At 40.4% G+C, this 14,605-nt stretch overlaps 2 protein-coding genes across 2 annotated transcripts; both read right to left on the bottom strand.

Annotated features, from left to right (window-relative positions):
- Window positions 1-3,311: 3,311 nt before the first annotated feature.
- LOC128043012 (uncharacterized) lies at window positions 3,312-4,780 on the bottom strand. The gene is made up of 4 exons (XM_052634803.1): window positions 4,553-4,780; window positions 4,353-4,511; window positions 4,014-4,199; window positions 3,312-3,851 (listed from the first exon to the last, which is right to left on the bottom strand). Exons 1-4 carry the CDS (start codon window positions 4,778-4,780, stop codon window positions 3,312-3,314), a joined length of 1,113 nt encoding a protein of 370 aa, XP_052490763.1.
- A 2,431-nt stretch (window positions 4,781-7,211) lies between these two features.
- Window positions 7,212-8,738, bottom strand: LOC128043011 (uncharacterized). Its single transcript, XM_052634802.1, has one exon. It carries the CDS (start codon window positions 8,736-8,738, stop codon window positions 7,212-7,214), a length of 1,527 nt encoding a protein of 508 aa, XP_052490762.1.
- Window positions 8,739-14,605: the final 5,867 nt, after the last annotated feature.

The following is a 14,605-nucleotide window of genomic DNA, read 5'->3' as shown; positions in this document are numbered from 1 at the left end:
GGCTTAGGATCAGTTTGAAATCAGGCTAAAAGTCGTGGTTTAAATTGCAAATAAATAAAAAAAGTTGCCGAGGACTTAAATAAAATGTGCCTGAAACTCGAGGGACTGATTGGGAAATATTCCCAACCTTAACGCGTAGCGTTTTAGCGCGGACATAAATGAAATGCGCAGAAAATTATGTGGCCAGATTAAAAAAACACAATGGGACTTGATTGCACTAAGGCGCGAAAGAGGAGGGTCTTATTGCGCAAATATCCCCTTCGACAAAAACACGCGGATCCCATTGAATGTGGGTCGGGTCTTCGGGTCAGAGGTCCAAAACGACGTCGTTTGGCCTCTTAATCCCATAATCAAAACGTCGCCGTTTAATGGGTTTATATAAATTTTGAAAAAAATGAAAAAACATTTTTAAAATATTCTAACAAAAAACTCTGAAACCCTCTTAACAGCCCTCTCCCCTATCTTCCTTTCCGGCTTAGGACTGACGAAGGCCCCGGTCCTCCTCCGCCGTAGCTCCGCCGCAAGCGACAGTCGGAGGTGCAAAACCGGGCCTTTCTTGGCCCCATTTAAGGCTCGTTTCCCCTAGAATATGGATTCAAGGCTGAATCCTTTGAAAGGTGGCCACAAACCCCAGAAACGGAGGGAAACCGTTCGGTTTCCTCTCTTCCTGCGCGGCACAGGTACGCGTTTCAATCTCGTTTTTTGGTTATTTAGTAAAAAAAGAAAATAAATGAAAATAAAATATTCAATAGAAAATGCAATATCACCTTAAAATTTGTTTATTTTCTCTTTTATTTCGGTTTTTTCCGAAGAAGCTTACAATTGTTTCATTTTCAGCTTTTATAGCTGATCTAAAGCTGTTTCTCATTATTTCTTTTTGTCTTTTTGCGTTTGGATTTTCATTTGTTGTTTTCTACTTCTTTGTTTTTTTCCTCTTGTTGTTTCTGTTTGCGTGTGGCTCTCTGTTTGCAGGTGATTGATGCGCGGGGAAGGCCAACGATAGGCGATGGTGGCGGTGCAGATGAGACATGCGACGAACGGCGGTGGCAGCAAGGGGGCAGGGGAGCATGCGGCACTAGAGGCCCTAGGGTTTCTGATTGTTTTCTATTCTGTCGGGCTAGGGTTTCTTAATTTGGGCCTGTTGGGTATTTTGGGCCACTGTTTATTTTGGACTGTTTTTTTTATTTTTGCTGGTATTGGGCTTTAGTGTTTTGGGCCCCGGGCAAAATGGCTATTACAGCTGCCCCTCTTTGCTCATTGTCGTGTAATGAGAATGGAGCAAAGACATTAAAAGAGCCAATTTTGCCCGGCCTTGTCTAGTATTGACTTCTTTGGGTGCTTCTCTTCTTCAAAGCCTCCTTTCAGTCCACTATGTCTTGTCGCTTTGATCCACTTCACAGCATTTTCAGAGAGATATGACTTCAATCTACCCTGACGCAATTCTATGGGGATGAGATTTGTGGTTTTAGTATGTTCCACTATAATTTCAGGGAAATAGGATTGTTTTTTTTTCATCTGCTCCACTACTGCTTAGGGAGATAAGATCTGATGTGATTTGCTCCACTACTGCTTAGGTAGATAAGATCTAGTTTCTTTCGTTTGCTCCACTACTGCTTAGGGAGATAAGACTTGATGTGATTCGCTCCACTACTGCTTAGGGAGATAGGATCTGGTTTCTTTCATCTGCTCCACTGCTGCTTAGGGAGATAAGACTTGATGTGATCTGCTCCACTACTGCTTAGGGAGATAAGATATACTATCTTCACTGATCTGCTCTCTAGGGAACATGACCTGTATAATGAACCTAATTATGCCTAAAGATTAGGATGGCATGATCAAAATGAATCAAATACTCCTAACTAGACATGTGTGAATGGTGTTTGCATAAATGCAGAATTTTATTTTTCTGAGAACGATCCCACTTAGGTTGTCATTAATCGAAGTTTATTAAGGCTTTATCACTGATGTGCTACAATGCCTTCTTGCTTGATTGACTTTTCTGAAGAAACATTTAGTCAGGTTGCCCCCACCGTAAACCTCTGAGTTTAATCCCTTGGGGCATAAAAATTTGTACCATCATTCTCCCACTATAATCCAAGGGTAAAAGTATATGACTTTTCCTCAATCCTTTCCTATCACAATTCAAGGATACAGGATCTAAATCGTTCTGGTTTCTTACACCATTCCCAGGATGTCGTACCAAAGACTCATGCGCAAATGAAGACTCTCTTCTCCTATGTAACCTCTTCTTATTGCTTGATGATCATTGCTTGCTTGCTTATTCAAGCTTTGTCACCAACACTACATCTTATCATTTTGTTCAATCAATGTTTTTGACAACAAAATCTAAAGGGAAAGTCCAAGTTTAGACTCTTCCTTCTCAAATTTCCAACCTTTAAATTTGGTGTGTTCTAAACAATAGTCTTGTTTTCGGTTTCTATATTATTTAGAAACTTTTCAGAGTAATATGCAAAACTTCCTTTGTGAAAGTTATATTAGTCCATTAATCATTATTTCAATGAAAAAAAATACTTGAAAAAGATTATCGCAATAGACAAGATGAAATTTTGTTGAGAACTAAGCTCAAAATAAATTAATCAAGATAGCAAAATTTGCTGAGATAAGATGAAAAGATCATCTCAATGGATAAGATGAAATTTTATTGAGAGTAAAGCTCGAAGTGAATAAATTAATCGAGATAGCAAGTTTTACAAAGTGAATAAGATGAAACCAGGTGCCCCAGATATCGTAGCATGAGCTTCTCTGCATAACTTTTGGAGGACCCTTTGAACTTGATATATGCTTAGAAGATTCAGGAAGCTTTGTTAATGCCCCAAGATGTATCATCCCTCCTTCTTGCTAATTCAGGCATAGTAAGACTACCATGCCCCACCTTTGGTCAAAATTTGAACTGCCCTTTTACCGGGTTTTCAATTCAAAGCCCCTTTGGTCACAAAACGCCCTTTGCGGGTTTTCACATTGGCCTCTCCTTTGATCTTTTTTTTAGGCGAAGTACTTCTTCACTCAATCTGAATTCACTATATAGGCAAAGTCTTGCCATCCATTTCAGTTAATATCAGTGCTCCTCCAGAGAAAGCCTTCTTTACCACATATGGTCCTTCCCAGTTTGGCATCCACTTTCCTCTAAAGTCTTTCTGTATGGGAATGATCTTCTTTAGTACCAAGTCCCCTTCATGAAAGTTCCTAGGTTGAACTTTTTTATTGTAAGCTTGTATCATTCATTTCTGGTACATTTGACCGTGACGGATAGCTCTTAACCTCTTTTCTTCGATCAAGTTCAGCTGATCATATCAGAATTTGACCCATTCTGCTTCGCCTAACTTTAGTTTTGATAGAACTCGAAGAGAGGGAATTTCAACCTCAATTGGTAGCACCGCCTCCATTCCATAAACCAAAGAGAATGGTGTTGCCCCGGTGGAAGTCCTGACAGACGTTCGATAAGCATAGAGGGCGAACGGTAACTTCTCGTGCCAATCTCTATAGGTCTCAGTCATTTTCCCCACAATCTTCTTGATATTCTTATTCGCTACCTCCACAGCGCCATTCATTTTTTGACGATATGGCGATGAGTTATGGTGCTTGATCTTAAATTGACTACAGACCTCTGCTATTGTGCTGTTATTCAAGTTCAATGCGTTGTCAAATATAATCCTTTCGGGTATCCCGTACCGGCATATGATCTCCTTTTTTAAGAATTTACTGACTGCCGATTTCATGATGCTGGCGTAAGAAGTAGCTTCTACCCACTTAGTAAAGTAGTCACTCACTACAAAGATGAAACGATGTCCGTTTGAAGCCTTCGGTGATATCGGTCCAATGACGTCCATGCCCTACATGGAAAAAAGCCATGGAGAAGTCATGACGTGAAGAGGTGAAGGGGGTAAATGAATTTTGTCTCCATAAATTTGGCACTTGGGGCATTTCTTGGCATATTTGATGCAGTCCCCTTCCATGGTGGACCAATAATATCCAAATCTCATGATTTTCCTTGCCATTGTGAAACCATTGGCATGTGTTCCACAGACACCATCATGGACCTCTTCCAGGATTTGTTTGGCCTCAACAGAGTCCACGCATCTTAGTAGCATCTGATCCTTGCCTTTTCTATACAGGATCTCTCCATCTAAGACATAGTCGATAGCCAGTCTTCTCAACGTTCTCTTATTGTTCTCCGTTGCCTAGTCCGGGTATTCACGGTTCTTCACATATCGTAGTATATCTTGATACCAGGGGTGATCTTCCTTTTCTTCTTCTTTATCAATGTTGCAACAGTGGGCTGGAGCCTCATAAATGCTCATTTGGATTGGCTTCACTTCTTCTTATTTATTTACTTTGATAATGGAAGCCAATGTAGCTAAAGCGTCAGCCATCTGATTCTCATCTCGTGGGAGATAAAAAAAGGTGACATCGTCAAACTCCTCAATTAATTCCAGAACTAGCCTCTGATAACTAATCAACTTGGGGTCTCTTGTTTCCCATTCGCCTTTGAGCTGATAAATTACCAATGCTGAATTCCCATATCCTCAAGTACCTTGATTTTGTGTTCTATAGCCGCACGGATTCCCATGATACATGCTTCATATTCCGCCATGTTATTTGTGTAATCAAAATCTAATTTGCTAGTGAACGGATAATGATCACCGTCTGGAGAAACTAAGACTGCCCCGATCCCATTACCCACAGCATTTGAGGCTCCATCAAAGTTTAATTTCCAAGCATTGCTTTCTTGTGTGTTTGCTTTAGCAGTCTCCACATACATAAGATCCTCATTTGGGAAATCGAAGTTCAAAGTCTCAATCTTCCAAGGCTCTGCTAGCTAAAAATCCGCTATTGCGCTTCTTTTTACGGCCTTTTGATTCACATAAACTATGTCAAATTCAGACAGTAGAATTTGCCACCGGGCCATCCTTCCGTTTAGAGTAGTTGAATCCATCATGTATTTCAGAGGGTCCAACTTTGAGATTAACCAAGTCGTATGATATAACATGTATTGCCTCAATCTCTGAGTAGTCCAGACCAAGGTGCAGCATAATTTTTCAATTGGCGAGTATCTCGTTTCACATTTAGTGAACTTCTTGTTGAGATAGTATATCACTTTTTTTTTCTTTCCTGACTCATCATGTTGGCCCAACACGTATCCCATAGAATTTTCGAATACTGCCAAATACAGTATCAGTGGCTTGTCTGAGCATGGTGGCATTAGTACCGGGGCGTTAGACAAGTAATACTTAATCTTGTCGAAAGCTCTTTGGCACTCCTCATTCCATACGTCCGGATTGTGTTTCTTGAGGAGACGAAAAATATGGTCGCATTTATCTGTTAACTGTGAAATGAACCTGGTGATGTAGTTCAGTCTTTCCAGGAAACCTCGAACTTCTTTTTGAGTGCGTGGCGGAGGCAAATCTTGTATGACCTTGAATTTTTCTGGATCAATCTCGACCCCTCTTTCACTGACCACGAACCCTAGAAGCTTTCCAGATCTAGCCCCGAAAGTGCATTTGGCCGGGTTAAGCTTTAGTTGGAACTTTCTTAACCATATAAACAATTTTCTCAAGACCTGTACATGCTCCTCCTCTGTTCTAGATTTCGCAATCATGTCGCTTACATAGACTTCTATCTCTTTATGCATCATGTCATGAAATAAGGTCACCATGGCTCTTTGGTATGTCGCCCCCGCATTCTTCAATCCAAATGGCATCACCTTATAACAAAATGTGCCCCGCATGGTTACGAACGTGGTCTTGTCCATGTCTTCGGGATGCATTTTTATCTGATTGTATCCTGAGAAGCCATCCATAAAGGAGAAAAGTGAGCACCCTGCCGTGTTATCCACTAAAGTGTCGATATGGGGCAATGGGAAATTGTCTTTGGGACTGGCCTTGTTCAAATCCTGGTAGTCCACACACATTCGCACCTTCCCATCTTTCTTAGGAACAGGGACTATATTGGCTATCCATTCTGAATACTTGACCACCTGTAAGAAATCAGCATCAAACTGCTTATTAACTTCTTCTTTTATTTTTAGCAAGACATCAGGCCTCATCCTTCGGAGCTTTGTTGAACTGGTTTACATTCTTCCTTTATAGGCAGTCGGTGTACCACGACATCAGTACTTAACCCGGGTATATCTTGATAGGACCAATCGAAGACATCTTTAAACTCTTGAAGCAACTCAACGAGGTTTCGCCTTGTTTCCTCAGTAATGCCAGCGCCAATCTTTACCTTCCTTCCCTCTTCTAAGCTCACGACTTCTACTGATTCCTTATAGGGTAGGATTTGTTTTTCTTTTTCCTCCACCATTCTTAACAAATCTGGAGATAAAACGCTGTCTTGGTCATCTTCAAAAATCCTGAGGATCATCCATACTCATGTCTTGTTCGAATAGAGACTCTGAGTTAGTAACATCGTCGCTCATCTCGTTAATATCTGAAGACCTGTTATTGGGACAAAGGGAGGCCCAAATAAAAAGAATCTAAGAATACTTGTATGCATAGTATGATTATAAATGGAATGAAAAGAATGAAAGAATATTTACTCAAGGTGAGACCGAATGATAAGTTTCCATTGAAGTGAAATTTTGGACATGTGCCTTTTACAAAAGATTCTTATTATCCCCAGGCTTAGGGCAACAAGTGTTCTGAATATTACTCTAAATTAGTTCTCAATGTTACAGGGATCTCTTCTGCAGTCCAGTTGTTCAGAATACTTCCAGGTTCGTAAGGGCGAATGCTTGATAAATTTCTTTCCACCCTTTCCTCTTCAGATATGGCATTGATGTCCGACCTTCTAGTCCTTCCTTCCGTAACTTCATTCATTCCTTCGGGGTAGACAATTCCCCCTGAAACAAATGTCTTAGATATATGGGGAAAGGTCATTGGTTCCCATTCAGTTTCCATCCCGCTCAAACGTGCTCTTCTTTTCTCTCATTTTTTTCTCCAATTCCTTCTTCCTTTTCCTTGCGTCAGGCTTGTACCCCAAACCACAACGGTCCTGTTTGTTAACCAAGATCGGTACTCTGACCCATCCCTGGAGGTATCTTCCAAGTCCTCTTCCAGGCAACGCTCCCTTTCACATTGTTAGCTACAAACTCATTGTCGTATCTTTGGATATTTTAGGCGCTGGAATTTTGCTCCCACGATGACAAATGTTGCGTTTACAAATTCCAATGATCGGAATGAACATTCTATCGTTTAACTATTGGCCTCTATATATGGCGTGTCATTGGTAACTGATGCAATGATGTCTTCTTCTGCACCTATAGTTACTAATCGGCCATCTATTACCAATTTCAACTTTTGGTGAAGTGTCGATGGTACAGCCCCTGCAGAATGGATCCAAGGCCTCCCCAATAGGCAATTGTAAGATGGTTTGATATCCATTACCAAAAAATCCACCTCGTATGTATTTGGACCAATCGAGAGAGGTATCTCGATTCTTCCCATCACTTTCCTCTCAGTACCATCAAATGCTCTCACTATATTTTGGCATGATTTCATGTGAGAACTATCCACAGGCAGTTTGTTTAACGTCGACAGGGGTAAAACATTCAGTGCTGATCCATTGTCGATGAGTAACCCCGGTAGTATGTGCCCCTTGCAACAGGTAGTGATGTACAAGGCCTTGGTAGATCCCATACCACCTGGCGGGATCTCATCATCGTTGAAGAAGATGAAGTTGTTGGCTTTTATATTGTTGACCAGGTGATCCAACTTGTTCACTGAGATATCGTTAGCAACATAAGTCTTATTTAGCACTTTTATCAATGCATTACGATGTGTCTCTGAACTTAGAAGTAACTCGAGCACTGAGATGCGAGCCGGTTGCTTATGCAGTTGTTCCACCACGCTGTACTCGCTATGCTTCAATAATTTTAAGAATTCTGTAGCCTCATTTTCAGTCATCGATTTGTTAACATGCGATTCAATTCTGGTCGTCCTTGTTTTATCTTGTTCAACCACCAAGGCTTTTCCTTTTATAGGCTCCCCTTTTATATTTACCGGGTCATAGCGTTTTCCACTACGTGTATAGAAACCTACATCATTACCCTCCTCTAAAGCATTTATCAGGTTCTCCTCTCCCGGAATCGTCACATTGCAATCATAATTCCAAGGAACCTTTTTGCTATCCTGGTAATGAAAGGCTACAGGTTTTTGGATTATGACCCTTGGCGCCAGTTTTATTCCAGATCCTGTGTTTCTTGGCCTTAAAATAATCACCACCGGGTAATTTTGGGCTTTTTCTGTAGGTCCTTCCTCCGAGGCATAAACTTCTCCTTCTTCTAGTCCTTTAATCTCTTCATAAAATTCTAGCTCTTTGTTGTTCATCAGATTTTGTTCCATGTCCCTGAATTCAGTGCAGTTTTGAATGTCATGGTCCTCTTTGGTGTGGAACTCGCAATATTTCTTTATTCCTTCGGGCCTTTCCTTTGATTCTTGCTTGATTAGACCTCCATTTATCATTTGTCTCCAAACCCATTTTAGTGGGGTATTTACCTCCGCAATGTCATCTTTGATTCTTCTTCCCTCATTCTTAATTATTGTATTTACCCCTTTATCAGAAAGATTGGGTAACGGATTCCCTGCCACGTTTGGTCCTGATGGGTTGTCAAACTTTACGATCCCCATCTTAATGAATCTTTCCACTACCTTCTTAAACGCAGTGTAGTTCTCAATCGAGTGCCTTGGTATACCCACATGGTATTCACATTGGGTATTCATGTCATATCATTTAGGGTATGGAGGTTGCATGGGCTCTAGATAATGTGGAGACACTATGTGCGCATCGAATAGCCTCTGATACAGTTCCTTGTATGTTATTGGAATGGGCGTGAATTGAAGTCTCTCTGTGTTGGGCCTTGTGTTGGGCTCTTGCCTTGAGGGGCCCTAGTGACTAGTGGCTGTCGTTCTTGGAGGGCCAATAGTAATCGGTTTTGAATAACTCTTGCTATATGTGCTTACGTTGTTTACCTCGCTTTCTTTTTTCTCAAGGCCGGTCTTTTGGAGCTTTTCCCCGCGTCTATTTTTCCGATTCTTATTACATTTTCGATCATTTCACCGGACATTACCATATCCGAGAAGCTCTTAGTAGCATTCCCCAACATGTGGTTGATGAATGGGGCTTTCAAAGTGTTGATAAACAGCATGGTGACCTCTTTTTCCAAAATGGGTAGCTGGACTTGCGTTGCCACTTCTCTCCATCGTTGGGCGTATTGCCTGAAACTCTCGCTAGGCTTTTTTCCATATTCTGTAATGTAATTCGATTGGGTGTTATGTCCGTCACATGACTGTATTGCTTCATAAAAGCTTGCGCCAAGTCTCTCCATGAACTAACTTTAGCACGACTCAGCTGGTTGTACCACTTGGCTGCAGATCCGATCAAACTGTCCTGGAAGCAATGGATTAACAGCTGATCATTGTTGACGTATCCTGTCATTCTTCGACAGAACATAGTTATATGAGCTTCAGGACAACTAGTCCCGTTATATTTTTCGAACTCCGGCATTTTGAACTTAGGTGGGAGTACTAAATCAGGGACCAAGCTCAGATCCTTGGCGTCAACTCCACAATGATAGTCGATGTTCTCCATGGCTCTAAATTTTTCCTCTAGCCATCTACATCAGTCATCCAGTTGTTTTGGCAGGTCCATTCTTGCCTTTTCTATTTCTGCCACGTCATCGAGATCTAGGACCACAGGATTGGTGGGGTTATCCTCGGGATTAGAACCCGAGCCCATTTGAAAATGCACTGGTACTGAGGCACCAGCCAAATATTGAGGTCTAATGGTAACAGGTACCCTCTATGGGTACACCTCTGGTTGTGCTTGGATGTTAGTTGGGGTGAAACCTTAAGGATAAGCAGGGTCATCGTGATCCTCCCCAGTATCAACTACAGGGCTTTTTCCTTTATCGTTCCCTCCAGCCAGTAACTGTTTCAATTGGTTCATCATAGTATTTTGGGATTCTAGCATGTCTTGCTGGATTTTTTCGAATCGCTCATGCATCTGATCTTGCATCTCCCCTTGCAATTGCTCCAACCTTTCTAACCTCTGGTTCATTTCTTTTGTTTGGCGACGAGTACCGTAGTGATATTTGGTTGCTGGATTTTTGTTGGTTTCTAGGGTAACTGTCATAATTTTAATTTATTAGGTTTATTTTATGAAACTTAATGCATATGATGTAATGCCAATGTATGAGATGAATGCAAAAAGAGGCATTGATTCTAATTCAATTTCATTAGAAAAGCTCGACTAGAAAACAAATTTCTTTACATAAAATAGATCACATATACGGCTTCGCCTTTATACCCAAAGCCTTAACCTCCCTAAGGAGCCAAGCTAAATCTCGTCATCGGCTTGATTCTGACTCATATGTTAAACTCAATACATCGGCCTAAACTGCTAAAGTTTGCAGATGATCAGCTACTTCCCGCACTTGAGTCACGGCTTCGCCCATAATGTAATCTCTATCTCTAATCTGACTTTGACAATGATTGAATTGCTCTTGCCACTGATCATTACTCCTCTCAAGAAGCTCCATTCGCAGCTTAGAATTGTGCAATGCGTCCTCATGCTCCCCTATCTTTCCTTTCAGTTCTTCGATCTTATTTAAGCTTGCAATTAATTCGATCGTGGAGTTGCGACTACGATACGAGTGAAGTGGCTTTTCTAGCTCTGCCACCTTAGCCTTTAATCCCGCTTTCTCATTTTGGCACTCTAACAAACTTCTTTCCGAAGCGTTCTCTCGAGCTCGAGCGTCCTAAAATTTCTTTTCCCACTGATCGGCCATATTCTTTTCCTCCTTGATCTCTTGTCGCCACTGCTCCGACGTTTTACCCAAATCAGCAATTCTCATTGACAATCGTAGCTTCTTATAATCTGTTTTTAAGCTATCCAAATCCTCTTCAGCCTTGTTCTTTCCTTTCCTTAGTTTCTCGGCTTCTAGCTTGTGGATATCGACGTCTAGTCCCAAACGTATCTTTTCCTCTTCTAACTGCTCTATCTTCTTTCCCCATTCCGAACTTCTTTTTTCAAAGTCCTGCTTGATGATCTCCAATTCTGTAGATGCTCCTCAAGAGACTGAACACAATCTTCTCTCGGCCCAGGGATATTGTCATTGACCCTTTCCTCCACCACCCGTAATATTCAGGAGTTGCCATTGCCCCTACGACAAACCTTGTCATTCGGTGAACTTGCTTCCAAGCATAAGATACTTCTCAAAATTTTCTCTTGTAATTATCATCTTTATAAGAGAATTCACACTGCGCTAACCCATGTGTTGCCGGTATGAATTGCCTCGATCTATATTGTCTTAATACCAGTAAAGGCGTATATCCGACAGCTCCCCAAATTCCAAGTAAAGAAACCCAGTTGAAATCCCCACATCGATATAAGAACTCATCAGGCACCATCCAGGGAGCCTTCCACTCGACGTCATCCTCTTGAAGATTTTGGAGAATCGCCATCCATTTCTCTTATGTGATGTCGTCTCGTCTTGGTGTAGCCACTAGTTCCTTTAGTGGGGAGTAGTTTTCTGAGAAGACCAGATACAAGGCCTTTTCCACTTTCCAAAAGTGACTATGGAACAATACTAATAGCAATTGCGCGCATCCGATGAACCTTCCCTCACCCGCTCTTCGACACGTATTTAGGGACCTGAAGGTTTCGACCAAAATTACTGAGACCGGTGTGACCCCTTTGTCAAGCCTATCAAAAAAATCTGAGACCGCCTCATCCACATGGCCTAATGCTTTAGGGAAGACAACCTAACCATAAATGCTTAACGTAAAAATATTCACCCTCTTTTTTACATCCGGATGTGCCATGATCAAATCTCGCAAGTTCCTCCAAGGTATGCATTTGCTGTCCCCCTTTTGCTTAATCCGGGCTGTGACCCATTGCTCGCTCATTCCTGTGATGGACATTAATTTCTTCAAGAATGTCGGGACATTAGTTGCTCTCGAGTAGACTTTGTCCACTTGGATCCTCGGACATCGTAGCAAGGTTGTATATTCTTCTACTGTAGGTACCAAATCTACTTTCCCAAACGTGAAACAACTATAGGCCGGATTCCAGTACTGCGTGAGGGCTCAAAATAGGCGCTTGTCTACCCTTACATCAAGTAAATAAGGCAGATCACTGTAGTTGCTGTAAAAGAGTTACTTGATCTCGTTATCCCACTGGTTCCATATCTCTTTTAATTCTTGCACACCATCCTGAGTCACACTAATGCGAGTGAAGTCCCATAATTCTGATGCGTATCCTTCCACAAGGCTATCACCCTTTTCTTGCTGAACCTTTTCGGACCAAACTCGGATGGCCGCATTGTCTTCCACTTTACCAAGAAACTCCCTTTCCATGTTGAGCTTCTCTATTTGGATATCGAATGTTAACCAACACCTCTTTAGAAATGAAAATGTCATGCAATCAAAACCAAAGCAAAACAGAATAAGTTAGTATCGCACATCAAGCTAGATTCCAAAACATGAAAGAAAAAGAATACTAAATCGCCTATTCAGGTATCTACTAAGGTTTGGCACGGCTCTACCTAGGGTAAGCTCTTAAGGCTCGTTATATGAGGTTCAGTTCTAAAGTAAGGGTATCCGAACCAGCAGATTCCTTGATCCTCGTCCATTATAGGCTTATACGGACCAAGTTCGGTTCAGGGGGACACATTTCCCTATGGCTACAAGGAGATGAAAATCTCACGAAGACATAGGTACACGGATGTATCCCGAAAGCGATCTACTATCCTATACGGAGGTGAAAACCTCACGAAGGACTAGTTTCTCATTCCCACTTAAAGTTGTGACCCACGGTCATGCAATGCAATGCAGCGGCATACCAAGCTTAAACTACCACATCAATCAAATCACAATGATAAAAACTGAAATAAAAGCGAATGAAATGCAATGAAAGGATCGTAAATTTAAATCTAAATTTTCAATTTTCAACAAAAATACAAAAAGTAATCAACTCGTGGCTTGACTCTTATATTTGGGTCCCCAGTGGAGTTGCCAAGCTATTGACACCATTTTTTGATGAAAACGGGGTCGACTTGGATTTTGAAAATGAAAATGAATATGGGAGTCGCCACCAATCCTTTTTGATGAGGTGTGATCGGATCACAGTGAAAGGTGGTTGTTTTTAATAAACGATTTAATTTTATTAAAACAACGATTTTAGTCCACGAAATTTAAAAAAAGAGGTTCGGGAGTCGGTTACGTACGAGGAAGGATTAGCACCCTCGTAACGCACAAAAATTGGTACCTAGTTGATTAATTAATGTCTTAATGTCGAAGATTGAAAATTTTGAAGAGTTTAAAAAATACGATCCTAAAAAAAAACTCGAATAAGATGGATTTAGATTTAAAAGGATATTTGGCTATTTGGTCGAACGAGAAATCGAAACCCAGCACGTTAGGGCATGTTTTCTCGATTTTCCAAACGTAAAATATTGCCTTACTTTGAAAGTTTAAAAATGATATTCGGCTATTTGGTCGTATGAGAAATCGAAACCCAGCATGTTAGGGCACATTCTCTCGATTTTCCAAACGCAAAATATTACCTTTGAAATTTTAAAAGGATATTTGGCTTATTTGGTCAAACGAGAAATCGAAACCCAGCACTTTAGGGCACGTTTTCTCGATTTTCAAAACGCAAAATATTATCTTGTTTTGATTTTTTTTGAATTTGAATGAATATTAATGGAATATTCGAAAATAGAATGAGCATTTTGATTACATTTGAAAAGAAATTGTTTGAAAACTTTGAAAGGATCATGCGTAAGTAATATCGATTTTGCAATATACACTTGAAGTAACAATGAAATAAGATACATAAAAAAACACATGTATTGTTGACGCTAACAAATTCCATCTCTAGCATATACAAATAAAAATAATGATACCAATAACAACATTACAACAATCCTAACAACACAATAACCATAATAATGAAATTAAATCTTGAAAGTATTAAAATTGCAAATAAATAAGTAATGAAATGTGATAGTAATAATAAAGGCAAGAATGCAACATACAAACCAAAGTATAAAATGGATAATAAATAAAATAAATCATGGTATAAGTTTGATTAAAAAATGAAAATAAATAAATAATCCAAAAAAATAGTTTTTTCTTTAAAAAAATAGTTCTTTCTTTTTTTTTAAAAACAAAATAAATTAATTAATTAAACAGGCTTAGGACCGGACTGAAATCAGGCTAAAAGTCATGGTTTAAATTGCAAATAAATAAAACAAAGTTACCGAGGACTTAAATAAAACGCGCCTGAAACTCGAGGGACTGATTAGGAAATATTCCCAAACTTAACGCGCAGCGTTTTAGCGCGGACTAAAATGAAACGCGCAGAAAATTATGTGGCCAGATTAAAAAAACACAATGGGACTTGATTGCACTAAGGCGCGAAAGAGGAGGGGCTTATTGCGCAAATATCCCCTTCGACGAAAACACGCGGATCCTATTGAATGTGGGTCGGGTCTTCGGGTCAGAGGTCCAAGACGACGTCGTTTGGCCTCTGAATCCCATAATCAAAACGGCGCCGTTTAATGGGTTTATATAAATTTTGAAAA

Source organism: Gossypium raimondii, chromosome 8 (genome assembly GCF_025698545.1).
Source record: "Gossypium raimondii isolate GPD5lz chromosome 8, ASM2569854v1, whole genome shotgun sequence".
NCBI classification, from domain to species: Eukaryota; Viridiplantae; Streptophyta; class Magnoliopsida; order Malvales; family Malvaceae; genus Gossypium; species Gossypium raimondii.
Note: the sequence above shows the minus strand (reverse complement) of the source record. Positions and strands in the feature narration are given on the sequence as shown.